The sequence below is a fragment of the Chaetodon auriga genome, chromosome 16 (assembly GCF_051107435.1).
Source record: "Chaetodon auriga isolate fChaAug3 chromosome 16, fChaAug3.hap1, whole genome shotgun sequence".
In the NCBI taxonomy this organism is placed as follows: Eukaryota; Metazoa; Chordata; class Actinopteri; order Chaetodontiformes; family Chaetodontidae; genus Chaetodon; species Chaetodon auriga.
The window spans coordinates 11,271,348-11,298,994 of NC_135089.1; the positions used below are offsets into that span (position 1 = coordinate 11,271,348).

The 27,647-nt window shown below is 44.1% G+C and overlaps 5 protein-coding genes across 7 annotated transcripts; 1 reads left to right on the forward strand and 4 right to left on the reverse strand.

Annotated features, from left to right (window-relative positions):
• Positions 1 to 402: 402 nt before the first annotated feature.
• uqcrc2a (ubiquinol-cytochrome c reductase core protein 2a) lies at positions 403 to 4,755 on the reverse strand. Its single transcript, XM_076753585.1, has 14 exons — positions 4,653 to 4,755; positions 3,581 to 3,682; positions 3,264 to 3,413; positions 3,114 to 3,178; positions 2,927 to 2,983; positions 2,696 to 2,820; positions 2,482 to 2,579; positions 2,290 to 2,347; positions 1,935 to 2,030; positions 1,518 to 1,717; positions 1,297 to 1,377; positions 1,122 to 1,198; positions 876 to 1,029; positions 403 to 754 (listed from the first exon to the last, which is right to left on the reverse strand). Exons 1-14 carry the CDS (start codon positions 4,683 to 4,685, stop codon positions 671 to 673), a joined length of 1,380 nt encoding a protein of 459 aa, XP_076609700.1. The 5' UTR covers positions 4,686 to 4,755; the 3' UTR covers positions 403 to 670.
• A 1,006-nt stretch (positions 4,756 to 5,761) lies between these two features.
• Positions 5,762 to 11,127, reverse strand: LOC143334661 (kelch-like protein 24). 2 transcript variants are annotated; one of them, XM_076753552.1, is made up of 12 exons: positions 11,055 to 11,127; positions 10,400 to 10,702; positions 10,186 to 10,320; positions 9,913 to 10,104; positions 9,312 to 9,455; positions 8,692 to 8,878; positions 8,209 to 8,355; positions 7,979 to 8,107; positions 7,673 to 7,849; positions 7,325 to 7,471; positions 7,076 to 7,241; positions 5,762 to 6,567 (listed from the first exon to the last, which is right to left on the reverse strand). In XM_076753552.1, the coding sequence occupies exons 2-12, from the start codon at positions 10,679 to 10,681 to the stop codon at positions 6,423 to 6,425; spliced, it is 1,851 nt and encodes a 616-aa protein (XP_076609667.1). In that variant the 5' UTR covers positions 10,682 to 10,702; positions 11,055 to 11,127; the 3' UTR covers positions 5,762 to 6,422. The 2 variants fall into 2 exon arrangements, with proteins under 2 accessions (XP_076609667.1, XP_076609666.1); XM_076753551.1 differs by having other exon boundaries at positions 7,325 to 7,849.
• A 1,042-nt stretch (positions 11,128 to 12,169) lies between these two features.
• On the reverse strand, positions 12,170 to 15,042 carry anks4b (ankyrin repeat and sterile alpha motif domain containing 4B). The gene is made up of 2 exons (XM_076752925.1): positions 14,775 to 15,042; positions 12,170 to 13,646 (listed from the first exon to the last, which is right to left on the reverse strand). The coding sequence occupies exons 1-2, from the start codon at positions 14,933 to 14,935 to the stop codon at positions 12,527 to 12,529; spliced, it is 1,281 nt and encodes a 426-aa protein (XP_076609040.1). The 5' UTR covers positions 14,936 to 15,042; the 3' UTR covers positions 12,170 to 12,526.
• A 2,011-nt stretch (positions 15,043 to 17,053) lies between these two features.
• slc25a17l (solute carrier family 25 member 17-like) lies at positions 17,054 to 24,322 on the forward strand. 2 transcript variants are annotated; one of them, XM_076751478.1, is made up of 9 exons: positions 17,054 to 17,411; positions 18,299 to 18,359; positions 19,257 to 19,323; positions 19,594 to 19,748; positions 19,993 to 20,109; positions 20,231 to 20,376; positions 21,377 to 21,472; positions 21,701 to 21,783; positions 21,889 to 24,322. In XM_076751478.1, the coding sequence occupies exons 1-9, from the start codon at positions 17,337 to 17,339 to the stop codon at positions 22,034 to 22,036; spliced, it is 948 nt and encodes a 315-aa protein (XP_076607593.1). In that variant the 5' UTR covers positions 17,054 to 17,336; the 3' UTR covers positions 22,037 to 24,322. The 2 variants fall into 2 exon arrangements, with proteins under 2 accessions (XP_076607593.1, XP_076607594.1); XM_076751479.1 differs by lacking the exon at positions 17,054 to 17,411 and adding an exon at positions 17,472 to 17,546 and having other exon boundaries at positions 18,254 to 18,359.
• A 4-nt stretch (positions 24,323 to 24,326) lies between these two features.
• Positions 24,327 to 27,646, reverse strand: dxo (decapping exoribonuclease). Its single transcript, XM_076751477.1, has 7 exons — positions 27,397 to 27,646; positions 26,216 to 26,694; positions 25,906 to 26,132; positions 25,230 to 25,449; positions 25,003 to 25,138; positions 24,814 to 24,908; positions 24,327 to 24,720 (listed from the first exon to the last, which is right to left on the reverse strand). The coding sequence occupies exons 1-7, from the start codon at positions 27,406 to 27,408 to the stop codon at positions 24,585 to 24,587; spliced, it is 1,305 nt and encodes a 434-aa protein (XP_076607592.1). The 5' UTR covers positions 27,409 to 27,646; the 3' UTR covers positions 24,327 to 24,584.
• Position 27,647: the final 1 nt, after the last annotated feature.

Sequence of the window (27,647 nt, forward strand, 5' to 3'; positions counted from 1 at the left end):
GCCACTCTGCAGATTATTACATACAAAACATATCAGTTTATAATTATGAATCAGTAATAATGATCCAACACTATATCTCACTGACAGGGGCCAACACATGATGAGTGCTATTGATTCTTTGTGTATATTTGCTGGCATTGCAACTTTTACTTAAGTAAATGACCCAAATTCTTATCCCACAAGCCAAAACAGGCTTGCTTGAGCCTAAATTTAGGATGTTCAACATTGGATTAAAGACAAATGTCAATCCTACTCATCATGTTTGTGCTTTTGGGTCCCCCTATTGGCTGATGAAGGGAACAATATGTCTAAAAAGTGCTAAAAAATACCTGCTACATAAGAGCCTCACAGTCCCGATTAAAACCTACACACAGTACCTCTGGATTCATTCCAAGACACAAATTCAAGCGACAACCAGACTTTATTACTGTTGTTAATTTACACAGATATACAGAAAAACTGACAAGAAACAAAAAACAGAAAAGAAAAATTGCATTACGACTCTCCGGCTCCTGTCGTGGTGCTTACACTTACTGCGGGACAGACTACAAATGATTGCTGACGTCAAATGAATTGTTGCAGAAGGCTGTGGCTTCGAGGTCCTCCTTCCTTCTTAAGCAGCTAGGCACGTCATGCCCAAGTCAAAATCACCAATTCTTATTCTTTACTTTCATACTTCATCCACAAACGGTGTATTCTTGAGGTGTCCGCTAGCTGCCATGGTCTTCTTGCCATCTACAAACTTTTTCGCAGCCTGTGAAGAAAAGGACAGAGGGTTGTTCAACTGCTCCATTGTGATGGTGTAACCAAAGCTGAACTTGTGACGATTCAAGATTGATGTACAGCCTTGCCATGTTAACAATGAAGACACTCACCTTGACCACATCGCTTTGGGTGACAGCATCTATAGCCTGGATGACAGAGTCAGCGGGCTGATATGTTGCACTGGTCAGAGCCTGAGCACCGATCTCCTCCAACAAGCTCTCGGAGCTCTCAATTGACATCAGGTACTCTGTTTTCACCTGGGTCCTGCGCAGAGGAGACATACCAGAAATCGTCTTTCAGCACAGCAGCTCAAGTAGAACAGCACTCCGAACATCTGTGCTACTCAGTGTTCTCACTTTGCTCTCGTGACGTCAGCCTCTGATACATTTCCCTCAGCCACGCCTCTCACTTGAGCAATGGCAGCTTTGATCACCTACACAGAGGACGGCAGCAAGTGCAAGATCAGTGAAATGTCCATTTTTGAGCCTTTTTGGTCAGGATGGTCTTGGATTAAGTGAGTTTGACAATCACCTCTCCCGCGGAGTCGGCTTGTGCAATGGTATAGACGCCAAACAGGCCGGAGTCGGAGTATGAGGCATTGAAGGCTGTGGCCTGAAAGGCAGCCAGAGGTCATCTGTCAGTAGGAGGCAAACTCACTGCATTCATAGATAATGCAACACAAAATCCCAGAATAACAAACAATGCCAAAAAAAAAAAACCTGTTTCTTTCCTTTTTATTTTTTTTGACTTACATCAAAGGGCTGTGTGGTAGCTTTGGCAATACCCTGGCTCATTTTGCTGGTGATGTTGGAGCCCCTCTTCACATGTGGCCCAGCACCCAGGATCCTTTGCAACACGCTGAAGGCATTAGCCTCTGCGCTACCCATCACACCCCCCTCGCTGGCAATCAGTGAGTGAACCAAGCTGTCGTTGTTCTGCACCCGCAGCTCACCTACACACAAACACAGAAACACACACACTCATGTTTCTATCACTTTACTGGACAAAACACAGACTTACATTCATTAACTGGACACTTATGTTAACCCTAAACATAACCACTACTTACCTAAGCCTAACCTTTATGTCCCCACACAAAATAGCATCATGACAACAATGCAGTAATAAATCTCAGAGAGCGTCATGGCGTTATTAAACACGGGTTTTACCTCCACGGTACACAGCCTTAGCAGCAGGTGCTCCAACACCACTGCGGGCACTCAGGAGCCCCTCACCCACCTGCCTCAGGACAGAGTGCTTTACACCTGGAAGCATAAATCAGACAAGACTTGCGTTAACATACAGCTGAAGAGGAACACCTTCACGACAAGACATAGCAAAAGCATTGGGAAGAAGAGGAATGTAAGCACACACACGTTTTATTTGCATCAATGAGATTTGCTATGACTTCAGAGTACAGACTTATTAGTACAATGGAGACTTGATAAGCAAAGCCTTACGAGAGAGGAGAGCAGCTGTGACAAAGCAGTGCAGTCAGATTAGACAGAGCTGGTAGACTCTCACCTAGTCCTACAAGAGCCATTCTGCCCGTGGTGAAATTGTCCTCAACAAAAGACTGCAGCTACGAGGGAGGATAAGGAAGAGGAGAGGAGCGTGAGAGTTATGTACAAACTAACAAAGTGTGATTTCCAAGACCAAACGATGAACCCTGTCATACAGAATGTGGAGAAACAGAACAAAAGCACGCATCCATACCTGGTTAGAGGAGACGTGACCGACCATGTAGTCAGGGCAGTAGAGAGAGTTGGACAGGGCATTTTTGTAAGCCGCCTCATGCAACTTCTCAATTACACCTGCAAGAGAAAACAGCAAACACCCCAATTTACAGAAAGCAGGCTCCACAAATGCCACTGTGACACCTTCAGAGTTGTGACGCGTTTCTGTTCACCTCCAGGTTTCTGGTACTAACCTATCTGAGGACACTGCTGAGCCAGAGCCTTGTCCATCTTCACCCTGGACGTCAGTTCTTCCACCTCCCACGGCCGGAACTCCTGAGCTGTGGTCACGTTGACCAAATACTCCATTAACGAATCTCTGGATGCACAGATAGAAACAGTTGAGACACACTGAAACATAAACATGACCTGATGTTGACCTGAAGTAAGACACACGGGAAACATTACAGGAAGGCAGCACTTACAGGTGATCTCTCAAGCAGTCTACGGTGTACATCATGGTCTCTCTTGATGATGTCACACTGCATGTAAAACAGATGATGACACAGTTGGTTCAGCGTGGTGGGCTATGCTTGCACTGGCATTCACCGATTTATTTATAGCAGGAAAAGACTGTCAGTGTGTGTCAGTGCAGGGAGGCCCTTCACTGACCTCAGGCTGCCCCCCAGAGCTTCCACAGCGCGACAGATCTTGAAGGCCGATGCACCTTTAGTAGTCTACAAAAGAACGAGTGTTTCAAAAAAGATCTAAGGAAAGGGTTTCTAGTTTTCCTGAAGGTATGATCACATGTTCACCAGTTACCAGGTTTGCTGCCAGTCGCAGCACATGCGAGACGCCCTGGTTTTCCACGGTCTCATAGCGACTCCCTGCTTTCACAAACACGCCAACGCTGGACAAAGGGGAGTAGTTCTCCAGTGACGCTATCACCAGACCATTTGGAAGCTTGGACACCTGAAGCAGCAAAGACATTTGTTACTGGAAGCTTGCAATTAAAGTGCCAACAAGCATACATCTTTTTATAATTTCTATTGAAAGGCAGCTATTAATATTCACATCAAGGCAGACAAAAATATGTTTTACAGTTTGATTGATTGCATGCCGATGAGAGCAGGACATACCTGGACATTTTGGGGAGGGAGAGAAGCAGCTGGGGACGGTTTGCGGCCTGTGAGGGGTTCAATCAGAGTCTCACTCCTCCTGGCAGCAGCATAGCAACGTTTCTGTGAGGAAGTGGTGACACAAAAGGTGATTTATTTTACCATCTGGTCAACTTTTCCCGAGTGCATCGGTGGCAAAGGGCAATAAGGGCAAGTGTTGATGTACTTCAGCAGCCCATGACTCGACCCGACAGTGTTTCTGTGTGGAAGCATTGCAGCTTTAAGTGGTGCAAACATTATGCTTTAGTTAAATAGCTGCTTGAAGGGCATACTTTCTACCACAGGCTCAAGCTCCTCAAAAGCAGGTCGACGTTAGATTAGATAAATCTTAACCCCATGATGATTAACAGTAAAATGTCAAAAAATAGTTCATAATCACATCAATCTACATACAATCGCTTAACTTAAAGTGTAGGCACTGTATGATCATTTCCACGTATGGAGCGTCAAAACAGCCGATACTGACAAGCTCCCATGCTGTGGGTCGGGTTAGGAAGGTGTCCTGAAGTGAACCGTACAGATTTAATACATATAGCTGACAAACACACTGCCTGTGTCCTGTCAACAAAGCCCGCACTTACTGTAACTAACTGTGTGTGAGTAAAATATCTGCAGGCCACCAAATTATGATCAAACTGGGGGTGTTGTTTATTTCGGGACACCTTGATCCAAAAACTGAGATTTGGAGATGACCTTCAGGTTGCATCCAGCTGAGCAGAGAAATACAAGAAACTACTACAAGCGACTAAACAGCCTATTTTCTTTTCATTTTTTCATTCAGCGGCTACATATGAACGTATCAGGAAGAAGTTATTACTTAACCATACTGTCAAACCAAGCAAGCTAGCCTGTCGTTAACGTTAGATAAGCTAAACCTGCATTAGCGAGCCACTTAGCAAGCTAACTAGCCGTTAGGCTAACGACAGCGGAATGCAGTTTCACCTCTGGAACGGATCGAAAACCACAGCGAGCAGAGTTTAGTCCTGTCGGTGACACAGCTCAGATAAAACGGGGAGAAAACTACAGGACTCACGGGGAGGTTGTTCAGAGACTTGATTCCTCTCATGACTCCAGACTCTCCTTCACCCGGTACAGAAAGACTGACACAGCGGCGGGCTAACGTCTTACCCACAATCCACTGCAGCGTGCAACAGAATCAAAGATGCTTGAGGATATCAAGATGAGCTTCACGGCGCTATCTACAAGTTTGACTATTTAAGTCACAACGATGAGATATTAAACGTCCGAATTATGAAATACTAAGAAGGAATGACGGAATTCTAATTTCAAAATGTAAATTCAATTGTGTCAAAATTATCACATTTTAAGTAAAAAAAAGTTCTTCCACCTACCACGGTTGGAACTCCTGAGCTGTGGTCACGTTGACCAAATACTCCATTAATGAATCTCTGGATGCACAGATAGAAACAGTTAAGACACACTGAAACATAAACATGACCTGATGTTGACCTGAAGTAAGACACAAGGGAAACATTACAGGAAGGCAGCACTTACAGGTGATCTCTCAAGCAGTCTACGGTGTACATCATGGTCTCTCTCGATGATGTCACACTGCATGTAAAACAGATGATGACACAGTTGGTTCAGCGTGGTGGGCTATGCTTGCACTGGCATTCACCGATTTATTTATAGCAGGAAAATACTGTCAGTGTATGTAAGTGCAGGGAGGCCCCTCACTGACCTCAGGCTGCCCCCTAGAGCTTCCACAGCGCGACAGATCTTGAAGGCAGATGCACCTTTAGTGCAAACGTGAGTTCTTGTAAATAAAAATCTCTTTACATTGTTACCAAAACTCAGGCTCAGTGTAGCCTTGTGCTCCTTTTTTTCAGTTTTTAATCCTGCGTTGTTCTCATACATGCTTGCCTGACAGTGGTTTCCTTCCCTGCCTCAGCTGGCACATTACTGCCACCTGTAGATGCTGCCAATAAATCTGAGAGCTTTAAATATACATTTTGAAAAACTTACTAAGATTTAACAAAAATATTTCCATTTTTATTTTTAAAGGTGGAAACTGAACACACAACAAACACAGATTAATCATGTTTCTATTTTCTGGTCATTCGTCCATTTTTGTTGTTTGAAGGTGTTTTCTGAAACTAGAAAAAAAGAAAAACACCAGCATTCACATTAAAGAATTAAACATCTTTATTAGAACCCATTTAAAATTCACTAAAATGCATGGCGCACACTACATTACAAAAATATACTCAACATATTACAGGTAGTAAAGACAAGTTTAAATACAAAAACACTGCTCACGTATAGACATCTTCTTCACAGGTAACCTTTAAAAGTATTGACAATGCGATTCTTTGGCCCATAGAGCATCTTTTGTTTACTAGTTTTTTTTTTAAATATACTTCTCACAGCTAGCCACACCCCCATAAATACGTCACATAATCATGATAGAAAAATACAATATGTTGGCTGGGAAAAATTTCACAGATTTCAGGTGCTCGGACATTAAAACAGTATCCTAACCATGTTCACATCATAGAGTTCAGACTGCTGACTGAGACGCCAATCAGCCCGTCCATCACTTGAGATTCGCGTGCGTCGTTTCCTTTGTTACCACACGCAAAAGCAGGGACCCAAAACTACGCAGCAGTCAATTTAAAAACCAGACTACTTTTCGCCATCAGTAACAGCTCAAACACAGCTGCGCCCAAACCTGCCGTCTCTTCTCAGTTCGCCGTTCTCCACAGCTCTGAGCTTCGTAGTGCACCGGCTCCCAGTGAGGGCGAAAACAACCCCGAAACATTTCCTCCCCTGACGCCCTCGCTCAGTTGTCATTTGGCGTCTGAGTTTGAATGTCCTTCCTCAGCTGGAGAGACACGCAGCTGAGCCAGCTGCGGCTGGTGGGCATCTCCCCGACGATCTCCCACGTGTCCGTCTCGTCGCAGTACCTCTCAATGGTGTCGTGATATCTGCACGTAAACAGTAGTCAGCATGAAACAGTTGCAAATTCAACAAATGTTTTACAAAGAAAGGCTGCAGAAATGTCTTTAATTAATGCCGTCTGTGCTGCATTTGAACACCGTTAAGGTAAAGTAGTCCAATTCTTTGTCTATTCTTGTCTCATCTTGACTGCAAAAGAAGATCTACGCAGGGGTGGACAGAGACTGAAAATGGAAAACTCTGACGAGGGCTTTATGTTATTTATTCCTGCTTTGCTTGGTTACATAACTGCACTGAATCATATAGCAGAAAGTTATTTTCTCTCCGTTACTCACTTCTCTCAATCAAACTCACTTGTTGCAAGAAATGTCTGTATCTGGAGCTACTGTCGTGCCCCAGTAGTTCCCAGGACATCGTGAAGCCACAGAGCAGAGGTTTTTTGGGAGTCTGGGACTAAGTTCATACCCTGGAGTAATTTCCTGAAAATGCCTCCTGGAAAAGTAGATTCACAGGCGCCTTTTCAGACAAGCCTCTCACCTGTCCCAGCCTTCTTCTCCTCCCAGGACGTAGATCTTTCCGTCCACCACAGCGGCACCGGGCCGGTAGCGTCGTTCTTTCATGGGGGCGCACATGGTCCACTGGTTGGTCTTGGGGTTATAACACTCCACCTTATCCGTGTTCTCTGTCGAGGCATGCCATCCACCTGTGAGAGATTGATCAGTGGAATAAATCTTGCCTGGCGTCACTGGAGAGGCTGCTGAGTTCGTGTGTTGTGGGCTGACATACCAATAACGTAAAGCTTTCCTTTGAGTGTACAAGCAGCTGAACCAGAGCGAGCGATCTGCATGGGGGCAACCTCGGTCCAGACAGAGGTTTTAGGGTTGTAGACCTGCGTGAGGTCTGTGCCGTCACCGTCCTCCAGCACTGCTCCACCTACCAGGACAGAATGAACACACGAGAAGCAAATTAAAATGAGAATTACCGCCTCAAGCTGCAGTTTACGCCCATGTCTGTCCAGACTCATAAAATAACATCTGAAGCTCAATATCCAGCCACAGCTGTAAAATCTGTGAATCCAAATACCTTCAATTAAAAGCACAACCCTCCAGACAAACCTGCGTGTGTGTTTCCTACCGGTAACATAGAGCAGTCCGTCCAAGGCCACCACAGCAGGACTTGTGACGGCCATCTTGACAGACTCAGTGAACTGCCAGGTGTTGGTGTGAGGGTTGTAGCACTCCACCGAGTCCAACCGAGAGCGCCCCTCCCACCCTCCCACGGCATACACGAAGCCGTCCAGCATCACCAGGCCTGAGGAGTCAAGTGAGGAAGGTTAACTTGCCAACTGTCCATCTGCATTGTGAATTGCATTGTGGATAATAAAGGCACCAGGTGTGAGAGTGCAAAGCCAAACCATGGCAGCGCTTTTTTTTGCCTAACCTAACTCGGCGCGAGCTACATTCATGGGAGCCATCTCGAACCAGGAGTCGAAGCAGGGGTCATAGCGCCACATCTCCCTGCTGGCCGAGCCGTCGGGAAACTCTCCTCCCACCAAATACAGAGTGGAGTCTGTGGAGACAGAGGGGGAGGATGGACAGAAACATGTCACACGTGTCAGAACTGACTGACGCTGCGGGAGTACCGTGATCCAGCTTTACTCTGAATCTCACCTGACACCACCAGCCCGTGCTTGCTCACAGCGAAGGGCAGGCAGGCCAGATTCTTCCACTGATTGGTCACAGGATCGAAGCTCTCGACGCTGCGCAGCACCACCTTGTCATCCTCCCCGCCAACTGTCACTATCACTTCAGCTGTCCCTGTTGCCATGGCAGCAGGAGGAGAGGAACAGAGGAGGAGGAGTGAGCCGAAACACGCTGGCCTTTGGATAGAGAGGAGGTAGCTGCAACTAATGATTCTTTTCCTTATCGATTAATCTGTTGACTAGTTTTTCTAATAATCAATTGATCATTTTTTTCCCCCCAAGAAAGCTCAGAAGTCCACAAGTCGACGTATTCAGATGCAAAATAATGAATCCCATTTAATGAGCTGGAACCTGTGACCTGACAAATTAAAAGATTCAGCCTCTACCCAAAATGGAACAGCACGTGATTGGCTCTCAGCTCACATGAACGTGCAGGTGCGAGCGTGTTCACCTGTGGACCTGCGTGGCCTTGCTCTGGGGCAGTAGAGCTCTCCACGGCGGTCTTTTAGCAGCAGGTAGTCCTTGGCCTCGGAGATGAGCCTCTGACAGGCCTGGTTCTCCTTCACCACGTCCAGGGACTCGATCACATCGTGGAGGTAGTACGGGCTGATGAGAGGCAGCCGCACGTGCTCGAGGACCTGTGAGGAACAAATGGAAGTAAGGGATGAACTCCCACTCCCACAGTTCAAGTGTCCAATACCGGTCATGTGCACTGATGGATTACTGCATGGGGCCTCTGTGGATGCAAATGTTTGGAAATTATTTAGAGGTAACCTAAATCAGGGACGGTTAGCCTATAACAACAGTGCAGCGGTGGGAGGTAAGAGAAGGCTCCTTTTACACGAGGTCTCGTAATCCATACCTTCTGACAGAGGTGGTGTGCAATTCTTGATTTATAGCCGTTTTTAAGGACTAACAGCTGCTGTGTCAGGGGATCTTTTATGCTGCAACAGCAACCCTGAACATGTGAACTTCCACGGGACATGCTTTGGACCACAGCACCGTGAGAGAGCTGTGTACATGCTGCAGAAAGACACACCTGCTCTTGTGTAAACTCCAGTAAAATCTGACCTTTTCAAAGCTCTGTTTGCGAGAGGGACATTTATTCAACCACAGCATCGCCGCCTCAAACACCATCTCCTCTTTAGGCACATTGAGGAAGTCGCTGGTGAGGATTTCTGTCAGTTTGTCCACACACAGGGACAGGAACTCCTCCTGGCGGGTAAAAAAGAAAGACACAGAAGTGTAAATGACAACCTCAGCTCAGCCTGGTTTCTAAACAGAAACAGAAGTTAATCACTTGCAGGTTTAAGTGCTGACAGGCAGGTAAGATTATCTTTGTTAAGCCCCCTTTCATATATGAAACCATCAACGCTGTCAGGTTCAATTATCCTGGTGCTGCGCTGGTGACGTGTGCAGAGGCAGCATTGTATTCACTTGATGACAGTGTTAATGATGTCATTAAGGTCATGCTCATGCGAGGAGGCTGATATTTGGGCAAACGGTCTTGGTTGTAGAAAATTAAAGACCGGTCATCCAAGAGGCTTCAGCTCTAACTGACTGGTCCCCAAAGTATTTAAGATAGAAGATTTTCCCCATATTCCTCATTGGGCAGCATCTCTCTGCAACGTCATATATATAATAATAACAAATGGCTCCATCAGCCTCTCACCTGCTGATGAACACTGTTGAAGTGCTCAAGAATGTAGTCCATGCTGCGTTTCTCCAGCACCTTACAAGAATGGGCCTCAGCAAAGCAGTGAATCCCCACACAGTTCATATCATCCATCTGGCGCTCCATGAAGCGACAACAGGCCTCTCGGACGGCCATCACATCCAGCAGATTGGCTGCTGCCAGCAGGGCCTGCGTCACATGAAACCAGCTTTCAGCACACACACTCTTGGGGGAAAAGTGGCGGCGCAGAAGAAAAAGGGGAGACTTCACCTGCACGTTTGCTTTAGAGATGTACACCTCGGACGTGTAGGCGTAGCTCACCAGCATGCCAATCATCTGAGGCTCAACTCCATTAATGGCAACCCGCTCCTGTTTGGACTCGATCAGGTCAGTGGAAAACATCACCTGAGGGGACGAGAGGAGAACCAGTTGGTTTTCTAAACCTGATGAACACCTGGACTCCCAGGGTCTGTCACAGGTTTACCTGGAAGTAAGAGCTGAAGGAAGCGAGCACAATGCGATGGCAGGGGAACTCCAGTCCTCCACAGCACAGGGTCACATCACAGAAGGCGTTGTTGAGCCGCAGGCTGTTCAGGCCTTGCAGGACAGTGTTGGGGTGTCTGGCCTCCACAAACAGGTAGTCCTCGCTGCTCAGAGGGGCCGGCGGAGCGGCTGCAGCGGTGCCGGGCTCCTCCTGGACCGGGAACGTGACGTTGAGAGTGGACGGCAAAGGCAACCCGGCGTTGACGGCAATGATTTCAGCCATGTCTCACTTTGCTAGGCAAGCCTGGGAGGTCAGTGGGAGGCAAAACAGACAAGATAGTTAAGGACACTTTGACGGCAGACGCTCCATCGGATATTAAATAAAAGCTGGTCGAGTGGCTCTCGGGAAGTTAGTTCTTTTAAGCTGTAATTTAAGATGAATTTGTAAAAGTCGCGGGAGAAGCAACAAGGCGGAGAGACGCGCTGAGATTGTCTATTAGCCCACTAATGAGGCTAAGCTCCCATGTAGCAGCTTGGCGGCGCAAACGAGCAGTTTTCTGCCCGGTCGGGCTACTCAGTCGCTTTCAGGTGAACACAAACCACGTACAGACAGGTGAGAGTGGACGTTCAGCTCATATTACGGTGACATATATTACCTGCAAGACATAATCGTGACAGATACAGTGCGAGTACGCTCCCCCCACATACAGTCCAGCGTCAAACGCTAATAAGCAGCATTTAACGCCCCTCACCGGAAGCTCCGCCCACCTCCGCGGCACAAGTCAAGATATGTCACCGCCAAGTACTTCCGGCTTCGTTTAAGGCCCCGCGTCGCTTTTTATTTAGATGAGTGGGAGTCAATGGCCGCCAATGACCAGCCTATGGCGGAAGAAGTATTCTGAATGACAACAGTGTACAAGTACTCTGTTACAAGCAAAAGAACCACAAATAAACGTACAAAAATATCGAAATATACTGAAAATACCAAAAGTAAAACTATATATTATGCAGAATGCCTCATTTAATTTATATTATATTATTTTTTATAATTGTCAGTGCATCAGCGTATACTTGATGTTGTTTAATGTAAAAATCATCCTAATGACTTTATGTACTGTTGGGTTGCTTTACACCAGAGGACCAATAAAATCTTGATGATAATACATTATAATTTATTTGTTGATTATATTCTTTTTATTCATACGAATCTGATCAGTAACAAGTAACTAAAGTTGTCAGATAAGTGTGGTGGAGTAAAAGGTAGGCCTACAATATTTCCCTCTAACATGTAGTGGCTCAGTAGAGGTATAAAGTGGCAGAACATGGAAATACTGAGGTAAAAAACTCATCCATGTGTACATCATTGGTTATTGCCTTCTCATGAGCCACAATCACATCATGAAATTCCCCTCAGCTCGTAGTTAACTTTCTTTGGCGCTGGGCAGGCAGTGCATACAGAGTTTTATAACAGTCTGTTGTCTAAAACAGCTGCCAGGTGTGTTTGAATTTTTGACTTTTGACTTCACAATACATTTCTGACCATCACACTGATGACAATCAAATGCAGAAGTGCCAAGTCACCATGTAGTGGTTTTTGACTGTACCTAGAATAACAAAATGTCATGGTCTCCGTGATGGGGGCCAACCTTTTTGCTGCCAGACAGAAGGTGAGTCCTCACAATGTGACCAGATTTATGTCCCCACAATGTGGACACATACATACACACAGGTGCAGAACATGCATCAGAGAATATTAAATGGGAGACATTATTTTGCATGTTTTATTTATTTGACATAGAACATACAAGAGCACAACCAAATTAGCCACTGACCCTGTTATGAATGGAGATAAAAAATCAATGCTCCACAGTAAGATTGAGTTGCTGGCCATGTGTCTGTCCTTTTTTTTATTTTTGCAGCCAGATTTATGAAGGGTTTTGTGGATACTGGAAGTCCTGACACTCGTACCATGCTGTAATTATTATAATATGGATTTTACTAAACAGAGCACTGCACTATGTTACTGCATCTCCACAGAGTGAAAGTTTGATCACTTTAAATTGTCATCTGAATCATCAAGAGAAAGGCTAATTTAGTTTCAAACAGGATTATATTCATGTTTTCTAAATCACAAGCAGCTGTCCGTCATGATGCCCGGGGACTCCAGTGCGTTCTTTCTGCGAGCAACAGCTTCCAAGATCTTCTTCCTGGGTCCCAGCTGGATGCGAATGCCTTTCAGGTCTTCATCAGAGCACAGCATTAGCACGTCCAGGTCCAGCTGTTCTCTGTTGAATGTAAGGGAAAACTCAGTCAAGGAGATGGCAGACAAGAATACATCTAAAGGAGAGGTTTCCTCATCTTCATCGTCATCCAGTCCCAGATCGTCCTGGTCCCAGGGCAGATCAGCATCACCACCCGCAAAGCCAGCAGCGTCCTCAGACAGCTCGTTCTGAACGAGGTAGCCCAGACTTTCGTTGTTGCCACTGGGGATGTCCTCTGACTCCAGTCCCATCTTCTTCATGAAAATTAGACCTCCAAGACCAGGCCGGTTGAAGATGGACTGTTTGACAGGACCTGGTTCTTCACTGTCGTTATCGTGTCCGAAGTCTGCCATTCCTTCCCCATTTATCGCTATCTCATCCTGCTCACTGAAGACATCCAGAAACTCTGGCTTTTCAGATGCTCTGTCCTGTTTGAGGAAAACAACATTCCCATCACTTCCTGGTCTCTGCAGCGTGCCTTTATCTTTCTTCCCGAGCTTCTGGAATGAGCCTTTAAGCCTGGCTGTGAGGGAGCCAGATTTATCAGCAGCAATGAGCTTGGAGAACTGCTCATTGACGCTGGTCATGGTACCACCGTTTGAGAATGCTGAAGCTGTGCTGGCCTCCGAAACAGACCCAGTAACGTTTACTCTATGCTGCATTTTATCCATCTTGTGCTGGTGTTTCTTCTTCACCCTCTCGCACAGTTTCACACGTTTCTCTGCGTCTTTCGTGGCCTCCTTCTTCAGATTGGCGACTCGCTTGGCGTTTTGGTTGGTCTGCTGTGACGCCGCAGCATCTAGGAAGCGCACGCAGTCCATGCGGTCATGAGAAGCAGCCACGTCCATGGCTGTGTGGAATTCATTGTCCAGCGCAAAGACGTTGGCACCAAAGTTGACCAGAAAACTGAGGATGTGCATGTGGCCGTTGGCTGCAGCATGATGCAACGGCGTGTTCCCCCAGATGTCGCTCCTATTGGGGTCTCCTCTGCATGGCAGAAAAGAAAGATTTGATTTAAATTAATGATCTGTAATTTATGTCACTCTCTATCATGAATCGATACCATATAATAATTCTATCCGCTTCAAAAGGGTTTGTCCTCAAGAAAGTCCTATAACTGAAGAAGTATTTTGCTTGAAGTTAAGATTTGTTTCCATTCCTCATGCTAAGCTAAGCAAACTGGCTGCTGGCTCCTGCTTCATATTAGCTGACCAACATGATCAATCCTCTCATCTAACTCTCAACAGGAGAGCAAATTAAGAGCATTTCCCAAAACGCCTGACCATACCTGTGAATACAACTTAACATAAAACCTTTCAAATGTGCTCGCAACATATGACAACATAATACTAGACAGGGATGCAGGTAATTGGTGAACTATTAAGATTTAAAGTCCTCCAGTGCTGTGCCTCATTGTCAGAGTCATAAAAGTCTTCATTTCTGTCTTCCTGCGACAACTTGTCATGAATCCCAGCTCATGCTGGAAATGACAACAGCGGAAATGCTTCACTTGACTCTGGCCACGTAGGTGAAACATGCATTACACCCCACTAAACACCCTCCAAACATCTTTTCTGAAACTCACTTTTTACTAAGAATGCTGTGCTAGATTTGCCTTTTGTTGTGCTGGATGAGAGATGGCAGAGGGGGTGGTGGGGAATAATAAAGGACTCTTTTGTTTTATAGGATGGCTTTGGCTGATTAAACACTTGGCTCAGCTCATGGGAGAGAGCGGTCTAAAGAGCGGAATGAGGTTTTAACTCATTATTGTAGAATGAACGACATGTGAACACCAACAGGTACTGTCAAAAGATGAAGTCTTTGCTCAGTGAACATTAAATGGTTCTAGTGGTGATTTTAGTTTTAGCTTTAGAGCATTAGACATCACACCTTATAGTAGAATTTAGATCGAAATGTATGTCTATATTATAACAATAGCGACAGACTGATCTGTCAGGCTTGCTATACTTTCTCTGGGACATCAAAACGTTTCAACAAACTTCAGAGGACTAAAGTAAAAATCGTGGACATAAAGTTTGCTGTGGTAACATGTTATTTCAGTATGTGACATGTGAGATGAAGCACAGGTCATATAGAGGAGTGTATTCTGCTTACTCTCTGCTGCATATGAGCTGAAGAGCATCGACATGTCCGTGGAAAGCAGCCAGTATGGTGGGGGTCATGCCATCCTCATCCGCCGCGTTCAGGTCCTTCCTCGTGGCCTCCTTCAAGAGGTCTAAGTATCCATCAATCGCTGCCTTGTGGTACCTCGACATATCTCTACAGAACAGAACAGGTCAAAACAAATCTGTGACTTTCTTTTGGCCCCCCCCCCGGTCCAGTCGGCTTGTACAGGCTGACGCGACTGCAGACCCGAGAGAACAAAGTGATCACTGGGCGTCAACATATCAGCAGCTCAGAGCCATAAAACAAAGCAAAGTCCAGCTCACTGCTGTCAGCTGCACAGACGCCTTCCCTGCTTCATTAAGTGTGGTCACAGCAGTCTTATCAGTACACTTTTTAGGCAGTTTCTTTTTTCTTTACCATTACTCTATTACATTTCAGACAGAAATATTACATCTTTTACTCGACTTTATTTATTTAATAGCTGAAGTGACCATTTACAGATTAAGACTTTGTAAAATGGGCTATGATACATTATAAGAGATTAACAATAGCCTAAATTAAAAAGATAAATCAATTAATTAGGAAAATATAATTAAAGAGTCAAACATCGTCCCTCTGAGTGTTACATGTCATTATATTATTATGACTTATGCATTAACATTTAAGCAGCATTTAGCCTTTGTTGGTTAAGATGGAGCTAATTCAAAACTCTTTTACTGCAACTATTGATTATTTAAATTATAGGTTATTTGCAGATTACTATCTTGATCAATTGTTTGGTTTGTAAAATCTAACATTAAAATCACCCAGAGCTCAAAGTGACACTGTCAAATGTCTTCTGTCCAACATACCAAATCTCATAATTATTGAGTTTACTGCAAAGCAGCAAATCGTCACATTTGAGAAGCTGGATGTCTGCAGCACGGTGGAACCACAGGGAGCAGCCTCTACACTGCACTACAGTGGAGTACAGACACTTGATGAAGGGATTTCTGGATCAGTGCCAGTGCCGAAAAACTGCCTCCAGATCAGCGCAGAGGAATGTGGACTCCTACAGGTGCAAACACTCTCCTCCTACACCAGAGAACATGCAGGGAACAGACACAGAGAGAGCTGGAAAAAAGCCTTCAAACTAAAAAAAAAAGACGAGTAAAAAAATTGCAAGCTTCCTAATAAATTATTTTCAATCTTTACATGTTTCATTTTTAATCCACCGGAAGGTGGCTGTGATGCATCTTTTTGGGTTGCTAAACACAACATGGCTAGATAGCAAATACATGGAAAGTACATATCAAATTCCTGGAAACAACACGGGAAAAAAAGAGTCATGAATCTGTTTTACATGCAAAACAAATAATTAGTCATTAACTGTCAACTGTCACTAGTTGACTTTACCTTAGGGTGATTCTGAGGTCAACAGTAGATTCCGGTTGCATAGCAGGAGCAGCAGCACGGACATCATTGAAAAAGTGGATAGATTACAGTATAGATGTCACGTTTATGTATATGACCTATAAAGTCAACCCCCACAGCAGCAGCAGAAGCAGGTGAGACGCTGCTGGAGTTTTGAAGTGTAAAATTGTACTTGGTAATAAAGCTTTTTCTGATTCTGATTCTGATTTTGAAGAGAGAAACTCACACTGACATATGAGGTTACAAGGAAGAGCGGAAGAAAACCCTTCAAAAAAGATGATACAGGATTGTTGGCAGTATGGATGTATATGGGAAGAAAGAGTGAGGACATAGCTTTAGACACCAGATCCACCCCATTTAGTAGCATACCTCCTTTGGCTTTGTCAAGAAGTAAAGATAGACTGGAGAATGATGAAATGGGAGTCAAAACAAGTATATACCCAGAGAATAGTTATCAGAAGTATCTAAAATCTAAGCAGATGGTTATGAGAACAAACTATCTCTAAAAGACTGTCCCCCCAGTTATATACAGCAGACATAGTGGCAGCTGTTATTGGATTAAAATGGGCTGAAGAGGTCCGACCTGATAGGGTGGTGTTATGCACAGGAAAGAAATCATTGAACACATCATATTATACTGCGCCAGAATGAAGCAGTAAAAGAAAGTTTACATGATGAAGTCTGAGAGAGATAATAGGGAATAGCAGGAGAGGGAGGGGGGAAAGATTTATCAGGAAGACGCAAGATTTAGTGGGCAAAATTGAAGAAATGTGGAAAAAATATATAATATTACATAATCTTGGTCGGTAGGTGGCGGTATGTATCTGAAAGTTGTTTGCGACCTGCCAGTAAATATAGAAGAGAAGAAGAAGTGGCGGAAGAAGAGAAGTTGTCAACCCGGCTTAACCGATGACTGCGAGAAAACATTGTCAAACACTTTTTGCATTGCTTTCTCTCTGCATGCCTTTTGGCTTGGAGATAGAATGGAGCCGTTGCTGTGTGTGTTTATCTAGTTAATTAACCAAACACTCCTGCAGCCAGAAAACCAGACCGACCACTAGCTGTCTCTCCTTGGGTCGCCCCACGCTAAGTTGTCAGTGTTCAGTCCGTGCAGTCGAACCGGGAGACGCTGCAGAGATGTCCGGCAAAGGTGGCTCCGCTGCCGGCCTCCTGTCTTACGAGACTCTGGTTCACGCTGTGGCGGGCGCAATGGTGAGCACAGATAAATGTAATATTACGTGAAATTTGTTGTTGTATTTGGCCTAGCTGGCATTGTGTTAGCAGCGCTGGTGTTGAAGAAAAAGCGATATTATCAAACTTGAAATGTGGAGTGAGTGAGTCTTATGTGTTTTGTACGGAGCCCGGGACCTGACACGGGGAAAAAATAAATAAATTGTGGCCACGATATAGCTATAACGTGCGCACGAAATATTAATTCGTTTCCACGAAACACTAATTTGTTCCCACGAAGTACTAATTCGTTCCCACGAAATACTTATTTGTGGCTACGAAATCGCTATAACGTGCGCACGAAATATTAAATGATAATAATATTATTCCTGGACAGCTGGGTAAGCAAATCGAGCGCACCTAAACTTCAGTAGCCTACGGGATGTCTTCAAGGTAAGTTTCTTATTATGTTTTTAACTGTCGATATGTCCCACATTTAGACAGTTATTTTATCTACTACAACGGGTAGCTGCCGTCTCACCCGACTTTGTATCATCTTGTTACTATGTAGCTCATCCCCAGCCTAAAGTAAAACTCAATCGCTGTATCCCTGTCCATCGTTGTTTAGCGCCTCTGTCAGAGAAGGTGCGCTCGATTTGCTTACCCAGCTGTCCAGGAATAATATTATTATCATTTAATATTTCGTGCGCACGTTATACCTATTTCGTGGCCACAAATAAGTATATCGTGCGCACGTTATGTTTATTTCGTGGCCACAAATTAGTATTTCGTGGGAACGAATTAATATTTCGTGCGCACGTTATAGCTATATCGTGGCCACAATTTATTTATTTTTTTCCCGTGTCAGGTCCCGGGCTCCGTAGTTTTGTACTCGAAGTGACAGTAACTCTAAATTCATCGTCTTTTAGGGGAGTGTGACAGCCATGACCATCTTCTTCCCTTTGGACACAGCCAAAAGCAGACTGCAGGGTAAGCGAGTTTAGTGTGCAGGTTCATTTCATAACTGAGTCCTAAAGATGCCGAGGAGTGCTCCACCAGGTTAGTACTACTTCGAAAAATGGGAGCAACATGTGCTGACAGTCTTCCTCATGAGCCGAGCTGCTCACACTGTGGACACCTTTAAAAAGCAGCTCCAGTCTCACCTGTTAACACTGGCCTCTCTGTCATTTTCATTCATTTATCTTTATGTTTTTTTTTTTTTTTTTACATGTTTGTTGCCTCATTTTCTATTATGAAGCACTTTGATGTTCACCCCTAGAGAGCTTACGTAAACTTATTTACTTACCCTAATCACTTCCTTACTTACCCTAATTATTTACTCGGGTGCTGATCTGAAGTACAGTTTTGGGTTACTTGTACTTTATTTGAGTATGTAAATTTTCTTCTGCTCCACCAAAGTCCGGAGGCAAATAGTACACTTTTAACTTGACCACCTTTATTTGCTAACTTGATTACGAGTTGCTTTGCAGATTCAGTTTGATTATACAACATCGAATCAACAAAGAAATGATGGTCCCAGGGAGAAATTCACAAGCAACACAGAACATAAAGCATATAGAGTCGTAATAATCAGCCCCACCTTTACCAGCTTCAAGTTTAAGTAATTGTTCATGTATCAATAATTATAATCCAGTAATATCCATTCTTCTGAAACTTCCACTTTTGGTACTTTGAGTATATTTTGATCTGAGTGCTTCCTCCACCGCTGCCCTGATGGCGTCACCTGCCGTCAGAAAACATGACACGGCTGTCGAGGCTGAGCAGAGCTCCTCGTGACCGGTGATCCTTGTTGAGTTGCCCCTCAGCATTCACCTCGTTCAGGCAACACGTTCACTGACTTTTGTACCTTTTGTGTTTGTTTTTCAGTGGATGAGAAGCGGATGTCTGCCTCTACCCCCTTCATCCTGGCTGAGATAGCAAAGGAAGAAGGCCTGTACGTATAGTTTTATGTTAATTTATGGCTCCTGGTTTGATTTAGTGAAGCACTAATGTGATCGCAGCACACATTTATTATCAGTAAAATATACCTAAACTAGAGCAGAAGCTGTCAATTTATCAATTAGGTGATCAACTGCAAATAAATCTGCACCATTTTTCTAAATCAATGAATGGATTAAATGTTTTATAGTTGTTGTTTTACTGAAAATGTCAAAAATTCTGTCAAATGCTTACTATTCCAATGACTTTCCGCCACTTCTCCCAGTGAGTCTCTGTACAGAGGCTGGTTACCAGTCATCTCCAGCCTCTGCTGCTCCAACTTTGTGTACTTCTACACCTTCAACACGCTGAAGAGGCTGCTGGTATCTGGTCCGGACAAGTCCAGACCCAGCAAAGACCTGCTCATGGGCGTTATATCAGGTAAACACACATGCAGTAAAACTAATCATTGTTAATGACCTATTGGCGACCATCAAGTACTGAAGGTGTTTGCTGGAGGAGTTAAAGTTGCACTGTGGAGTTTTCTCCACAAATGTTTGCACACCCTTTCTTCTTAACTCTGTGTATCATCCCCTTTAGCATCAACGATGGCTCGCAGTCGTTTGTGATTGTTGTGGATGAGGCTCTGTATTTGCTCAGGGGGTAAAGTCTGTTGTTCATGCAGGGGTGGTGAATGTGATCCTGACCACTCCCATGTGGGTGGTCAACACTCGACTGAAGATGCAGGGGGCCAAGTTCAGAAACGAAGACCTCCACCAGACCCAGTACAGGGGCATATTTGGTGCGTGACATATGTGTATATGCATGTGTGTATATCTGTGTTGTAGTTTAACAGTTCAGACATGTTTGTTTTGTTACTGTGCATTTATACAACCCTTCTGCTTTTGGGCTTTCCCTCCCAGATGCTTTCTCACAGATCATAGCCAATGAGGGTGTGGGAACTCTGTGGAACAGCACTCTGCCCTCTCTCATGCTCGTCTTCAACCCCGCCGTGCAGTTCATGTTATATGAGGCCATGAAGAGGAAGGCAGGCAAAGGAGGGGTGCAGGTGAGGGGACACAAGAAAGACATCGTCATGTACGATACTGCATTACCAAAGCTACGGTCATCAGTCAGCCTCGCCTCTTTTCTCGGCTGGGCTGACTCATCATTTTTTTGCGGCTTTAACATCAAGCTCTGAGCTACATTGAAGGGGGGCGGCAAGCTTAACAGGATAGAGATTCTGCTTTAATAGTAAACACGACCACATGCCCACATGTTCTGTCTTCACTCTAATTAAGGAATTAATTATAAATATTTGGGGGGGGGGTGTAAGAGGATTAAGAGTCCACCGACATGCTAGCTGCTCTGTGAGGCTGCATTTAGGCACAGCAGTGCTTTGAGCTAAATGCTAATGTCAGTTTGCTCAAATGCTGATGTTAACAAGGTGTACTATTTACCTCGATATTTACCTCGTTCACTATTCATTCACACCTTTGCTAATAGCACTAAACACACTGTTCAGCTGAGGCTGATTATTGTCACTTGTATTATTATTAGTTTTGCAGGTATTTATACATAGACTTAAATATTGAACAGATTCAAATTTTGATCTGCTGGTGGCGTCACATTAATCCAAATTTCCCCGGTGAATGTCTGTATTTAATTTAATGTTAATCCATCCGTGTGTTTGGCTTCCAGGCTTAAGTAAGTGTGTCCAAGGTGTTTGTTGATATTTTAACACTATCAAAAGTAACGCTGGCTAGAAAGTGGCTGAACGCTAACATTAGACAACAGCTAACGTTGTCTAATGGGTTATTAAATATGCTGTTTTCCCTTGAAATGTGGCTTGATGTCCCTCCAGATTTTCACTATCCATTGTCTTTTCAGTCGATCAATCTGGAAACAGTGAAATGATAAAGATTTGTCAGGCTCCCTGCACTTATACGACCTGTAACCTGGAACAAAAGCAGAACAACAAGAATGGCCGCTGTGTTAATAAAGTCTGCTGCCAGTCATTGCATCTTATAATGAGTTTGAGTGGGTTAAGTCCTTGTCTCCTTCCACAGATATCCTCAGCAGAGATCTTTGTCATTGGGGCCGTTGCCAAGGCCGTTGCTACCACCCTGACATATCCTCTTCAGACAGTTCAGGCTATCCTGAGGGTAAGTACGATGCTACGTTGCACTTCATGGGGGCAAAAAATCTCCTTGTTTGGCTTTTCTGTGTAAAAACAATAGAAGCTGTTATCACTATTATCTGTTATCACTGCATGCTGTAGACCATGCAGGTGTTCATGGCGCACAATATCTTCAAGATCTCATAAACTCGAATACAAAAAAATAATCTCAAGGATGGAAAAGAAATCAATTGCTTTTATGCTTTCTCATCAGTTTGGCCAGTACAAAAGTCATGGCAGAGGCGGTTTCATTGGAGGCCTCTCAAACATTTTGTTGCTGCTCACGGACAGAATCAAGTGAGTGCCTCTGCAAACACAAACACACTCGTCGACACGCTGAGCCCAGCGGTGAAGATGTTATGATAGCTGCTCATTAGGATACATTTGTTCTCTTTGTTGCAGGAGTTATGGTGTTCTTGGTTTGTACAAAGGCCTGGAGGCAAAGCTCTTACAGACGGTGCTGACGGCTGCCCTCATGTTTGTCGTGTACGAGAAAATCACTGCTGTTACCTTCAGAATCATGGGCCTGAACAGGAAACTGAAGCAGTGAACGCACATGCAGCACTGCTTTAGTGCACCTGTCGTCAGTAGTTTTCATCAACTACTGAGGATTTGTTTCAGTCACGGAAATGTTGTATGAATAGATTGAATTGGTGCCTTCAGGGTCACAGATTCCCTTCACTCCATAACCAGAAGTAGGTGTAATACTTTAAATACTCTCTTTGTTAACCTTTAATTGGTTGCTTCGGTGCAGACAGACCTTGATTTCCACCCTTCCGTCTCTGTTGAGATGGTTCCAAGTGATTTATCTCTTGATCTGGCTGTATTCACAGATTCTTCTGAGCTCTCATTTGCACTGGAAAAAAAACAATGTGGTCACTGTTTAAAGAGATTTGCCTGTTTACAGTTGAAATCACATCTCATGATGAAAGTTACAAAAACATTTTAAAACTAGTTTGGAAAAACATCACGGTATTTCACAAAGGAAACGTTTGACATTCGGGGAAATACTTATATGCTTTCTTGTTTAGAGTTTCACACCGATCAGCCACAACATTAAAACCACGTGCCTACTTTACGGTTCACAGTTCAAAAAAATGTCCACTTGAATTCCAGGACCCAATATTTCCCTGCAGAACACGGCATTGTAACCAGATGATCGATGTCAGTGGATTAAATGTCGTGGCTAATCGGCGCGGCTAGCTCGCTGGATGAGAGGCTTGATCGCACTCACAGGTGAGAGCGATACCAAACCCCTCATCTAAATCTCGCCAAGAAAGCAAGGAAGTGCATTTCCCCAAATATTCAACCCACTGCCTTGATATAAGCTACTGGACCATCCTTCACACTCGGTCTGATGTTTTAACTATGAATTTAACTGCGTTTGATAGAAACCTCATGAATTTCCAGCCAGATACACGTGCTGACTTAAAATGTCATTAATATTACTCACATATTGGCAGAGCTCCTGTTCAGATTCATGGACTTGTGTATAAAATCTGTGCCTACTTATCTTAAAAGTTAAATGTGTACAGTATATCGCGCAGTAAGTGCCTTTAAGTTCTATCTCAAACGGTCTGTACTATGAACTGATAAGAGCTTTAATGGCTTGATGATTTTACACAGACACATGATGCACCTAACTATCTGCGGTCTTCATGGCTGAATCGGTCAGTATGAACGTTTTGTTACGCAGGTGTCTTCAGTATTTACCTCAGTGTCCTGCTTTGTGTCGGGTGGTTTGGACTTGCAGTAATTCACAGTATTTGTTTATCGCAGGGCTTTTCGTCTGATTTGGTGAATGAAGGTTTCGGCTGCCTTTCAGCTTCAGACTATTTAAAAGTTAACTCCTTTCTTTTGTTGTTACACTGGTGGACAGGCCATGGGTTAACAGGTAGCATGAGTTTTAATCATTACAGGGGTTTTTGCTCTCTATATTACTTTGTAACATGTAGGAGGTCACAGCCTGTGACTGTTCAGTATATTAATAGGAGCCAGTGGTGTAGCCAAGTTGGAAATAGTGAGGATACTGGGAATTTACTGCCATTTAGTTCAGTCCTACAGAGTCAGTCTCACACACCGGTGCAGGTGCACCTTGTATATGCGTATCAGCGCTATGAAATGAATTATGATGCATGTGAAAGGTGCACTTTAATAACTCTACTGGCGTCACTTGGGTGTGGGCAATCAGTGAGGTAAAAAGTGTTCAGAGGGGCAGAAGATTGAGACCGGCGGGAAAGAAAACAGTAAAACCTGAGCACAGCAGGTGTGTGGAAAAGCCGAGAGCTCACAATGAAAAATGTCAAGTCAGGAGGGGCGGGAGGACCAAATGTTTTTGTTTAAAGGTGGGGTGGGTCATTGTGAGAAAGGCTGTTGATATCGCCGCCTCTTTGTCTTAATGCGATTACACATCAGCATGTGTCTTATTCCCTCCATCTCCCCTCCCCTGGGAGGGTGAGATGTTCACATGTCAACAGTCTTTGTGCTGAACAGCTCGCTCCACCTTTAATGGTGGAGGAGTCCAAAGCTGGTGAATGTGTCACTGTTGTAATAGAACGATGGCAACAGCAGTGACACATTTACAACAGTTACTGGATTAAAACATAGTTATTATATAAGGTCTCCTTTTTTTTCTTTTTTCTTCGTAACAGTTTACATGGAAATACTTTGTAACTGCTGATGCAACACTTACTTGAAGTCTTCTCCACTTATTTACATCACAATTGTTTTTTACTTCTACTCTTTTCTAACTTTGTTTCGATTAACGTTCCACTGTTTTGGGGTTTCAATTATTGTTGTAACCAAGGAATAATAAAAATGTGAGAAACACTCTCGACATGATTAATTACTGTTTTATTTCATATCACCACATGCATGCACAGGATGGGCAAACGTGGCTCAGTCATGAACAAGTAAAAAAATAAACATTTCTCCCGAAGATCATGTAGTTCTGATCAGGGACAAAAAATGATCTCACACAGCCACTCTCAGAGGACGAGCGCACCTGAAGACACACCAGACTTTGATGTATTTTGGTAAATAATCCTCGACTGCAGCTCAGAATTAACAGTCTCAGCTGACTGCGTCTTGGTGGTAAATCAAGACTGATGATGTGAGTCTTGACTTCTGCTTATCTCGTCCACATACCAGTGAGGCAGGAAGGAATACTGTGAGTCCCTGTGGATGGAGTAGGTCACATCTCTGTGGGGTTCACAGGAGAACAGGTACACCACACTGGAGGGGAAACAAGTCATGAACGACACAGAGGGCTTAAAATAGATTTGCTCAACGGTTGGCGACATACTCCTTGTACTCATTGCTACTCACCTCGGATTGTCTTCTGTAGCTGCTCGCTTCACAAAAGACAGGAAATCACAGCAGAAGTTCATGCAAACAGTTGGCTTCCAGCAGTTGTGTTCATTCTGTCCGGAAAGAATACAGAAGACAGAAAAAGTGCAAATATATTAATAAATAAATATGACCAGTCGTCAATCACTGCAGACACCTGCACGGTACCTTGATGAGATGTGAGATCTTAGAGGTGGGAAAAGTCTCCACGGTGACAACCACTCCATCGTGATCCCGAAAACCTGCCACGATGCGAGGCACGCCAGGGAGAAAGGACTGGGCCCACCATTTGAGCAGTTTGAACCTGAGGACCACCGAAACGAGGGTAAATCATTTATCAGAAAGCAAAACATGAAACAGTTAATTATGCCATGTTTTACCATTTCTTTATCTACCTGTGGAAGCTGCTGTGCTGCTTGGGGGTGCAGATCTCTGCAGAGGTCTTCAGCTCGACGTAGCAGGCAGGAGGAGCAGGAGCATTGGGGTCTTTATCCCGGCAGTCCACCTCACCAGAGAACAGAAGCCTGTGGTCTGCGAGCCGAGTTTGTACCACAGTGCAGAAGGCCTCATTGGTGTTAACCACTCCACCTGGGTCAGGTGAACTGTGGATAGTGTCTGCAGGGATGGACAAAGGTGAAGCGTTATCATTTAAATATGGGCTTATCACCATGTGTGCTTCACACGATTTGAGTTTGTCACATGAAACATGATGAGACTGGCCCTCTGTTCCTTTAGCTGCTGGGATTCAGTTGCTCTTCCAGCATTTTTATCTATCCCAAAACTGAGACAGTACACTGTAGTATACTCCACACAGTATACTGCTACTTATGAGTACTAATATTACTTGTCATGAAGAAAGTTTCACCTATTCTTCTCCTTTCCTGGCACAAATGGACTCCAGTGGTGATGGCTAAATATTAAACCAATGGCTTTTCTTGTGAGGCAGTGTGCTTGTGAAACATCATAGCTGAGCTGATGTTAAGTGGCTAATAAATATGATAACTAATCAGTAATCAAGTTTTGAAAGTAAACAGCAGCTGCCATAATACTCTATCATATAAACCCACCCACCTGCACATGTGTATTGCTCGAATTTGTATCCCCAGTACATCATCTCTTCATGCCTCTCGGTGCGGTTCTCTCTTTCCCGACGGGCTGCTTCTGTTTCCACCTCGCTGATGTAAAGGGTGCCCCTGAACCTGGTGACCGCCAGCAGCCAGCCCTCTCGCGTCTCATAGGGAGTGGTCAGCAGCTTGGTCAGATGACCCCGCCACGTCACAAAGTCGACATCTAAAACACTGGGAGAGGTTGATCAAAGAATACACCTTCAACAGGAAACAGAGCTGTGGTTAGAGGAAGTGTAGATCATGATGACACTTACCGTGACGAGGCCGTGGTCGCCTTTGACCCGAGCTTCGATCTGTTGACTAAGATCCAGCGTAGGATGTGGTCCAGCTTCTCCTTCACGCTGTCGTCCCTCTTTATAAAGCGGTCCTTGTATCCATCCCTCAGGTCAAAATTAGGATTTCTGTCAGGTTCTGCGTAGTATCTCATCTGCCTGCTGTCGCTGAAGAATCTGCGCTCAGAGTCCAGGGAAAAACACCCGACTTCGACGGGCTGTTTGTACACAGGAAAGTCTCTTTCATAATGCTCCCTTCTGGTGCTCAAACTCTGAGCGCTGAGTGGGTTTTGCCAGGGATTTGGCCCAGATTGATAGTGCTGGTGGTCGTGGTGGCTCGGCCTGAAGTGTTGATTCTCACTCTGATACCTCCCTCTGTTATCTCTCTCTCTACTGTATGGTGACTGGCGGGTTTGGTAGCTGGAGCTGGGATTGTGGGATCTGTGGCGGTCCATCGCTACCTAATGGGGACAAGAGCAATGAAACAAACTGATGGTTATTCATATCTTCTCAAAAATCTTGCTCTGCTGCTGGAAAAAGCCAAAAAAAAAAAAAAAAGAAAAAGCTCTGCTTCATCATCACTTGTTTAGTCACTAAAGAGACAGGGTTAAGCTGACTGAAAGCACTTTACACACAATCTGAATTCATTCCTCCAAGAGTAACTTTTGCATTTATATATTGCATTCCTTATCTCCTCATTTAACTTATGATTATGAGTCCCAGTACAATTTGTAGTTCATGCTTCATACTGATTATAATAGATATTTACAATGTGTGCAGTACACCAGCTTTAAGGTTAATTATCCTATTATGAATCTGGTCTTGTATTTCTTTTTGCTCTATAACATTTCAATTTCCCTGTATGGCATCGACTAAGTTAGTCTTGTTTAACCTTAAATGCACCACAATTCAGCACATCGCCCCGTGGTCTGTCTGTTGTGTGATGAGTGTGTTAATGCATACACATTCATATTTACAGATGTTCATGTTTGTATTGACTGTGTAGAAGTGCATCTGCATTGTGTAAACAGACGTGCGGGTTTACCAGTGTGTGTATGCCTGTTGTATGTTAATGAGAATTTCCAAATATAACAGCTATGTTGTGTACTTTCTCATGTCACTATTATTTAAACTACTAAACCGGTAAATATAGCAAAGCCTACCTTTTTCAGCATACACAACGAAAGCAGCTAACGTTACGTTTCTGCCATTGCTAAGTCTGTCAACATAATAACCACGGCTTTGTGCAAAAAAAAAGAAGATATTTTAGTTCCTTTTCTAATAAACACACAAAAAGGCAAATGTTGATTACTGAGAGAAAGAACACATGCAGTTGTTTGTTTCGCTAGTTGCTAGCTAACTAGCATCATAAGCTAACATCAACCCTAACGCTACTTCCGGGTGCAGTTTGTCA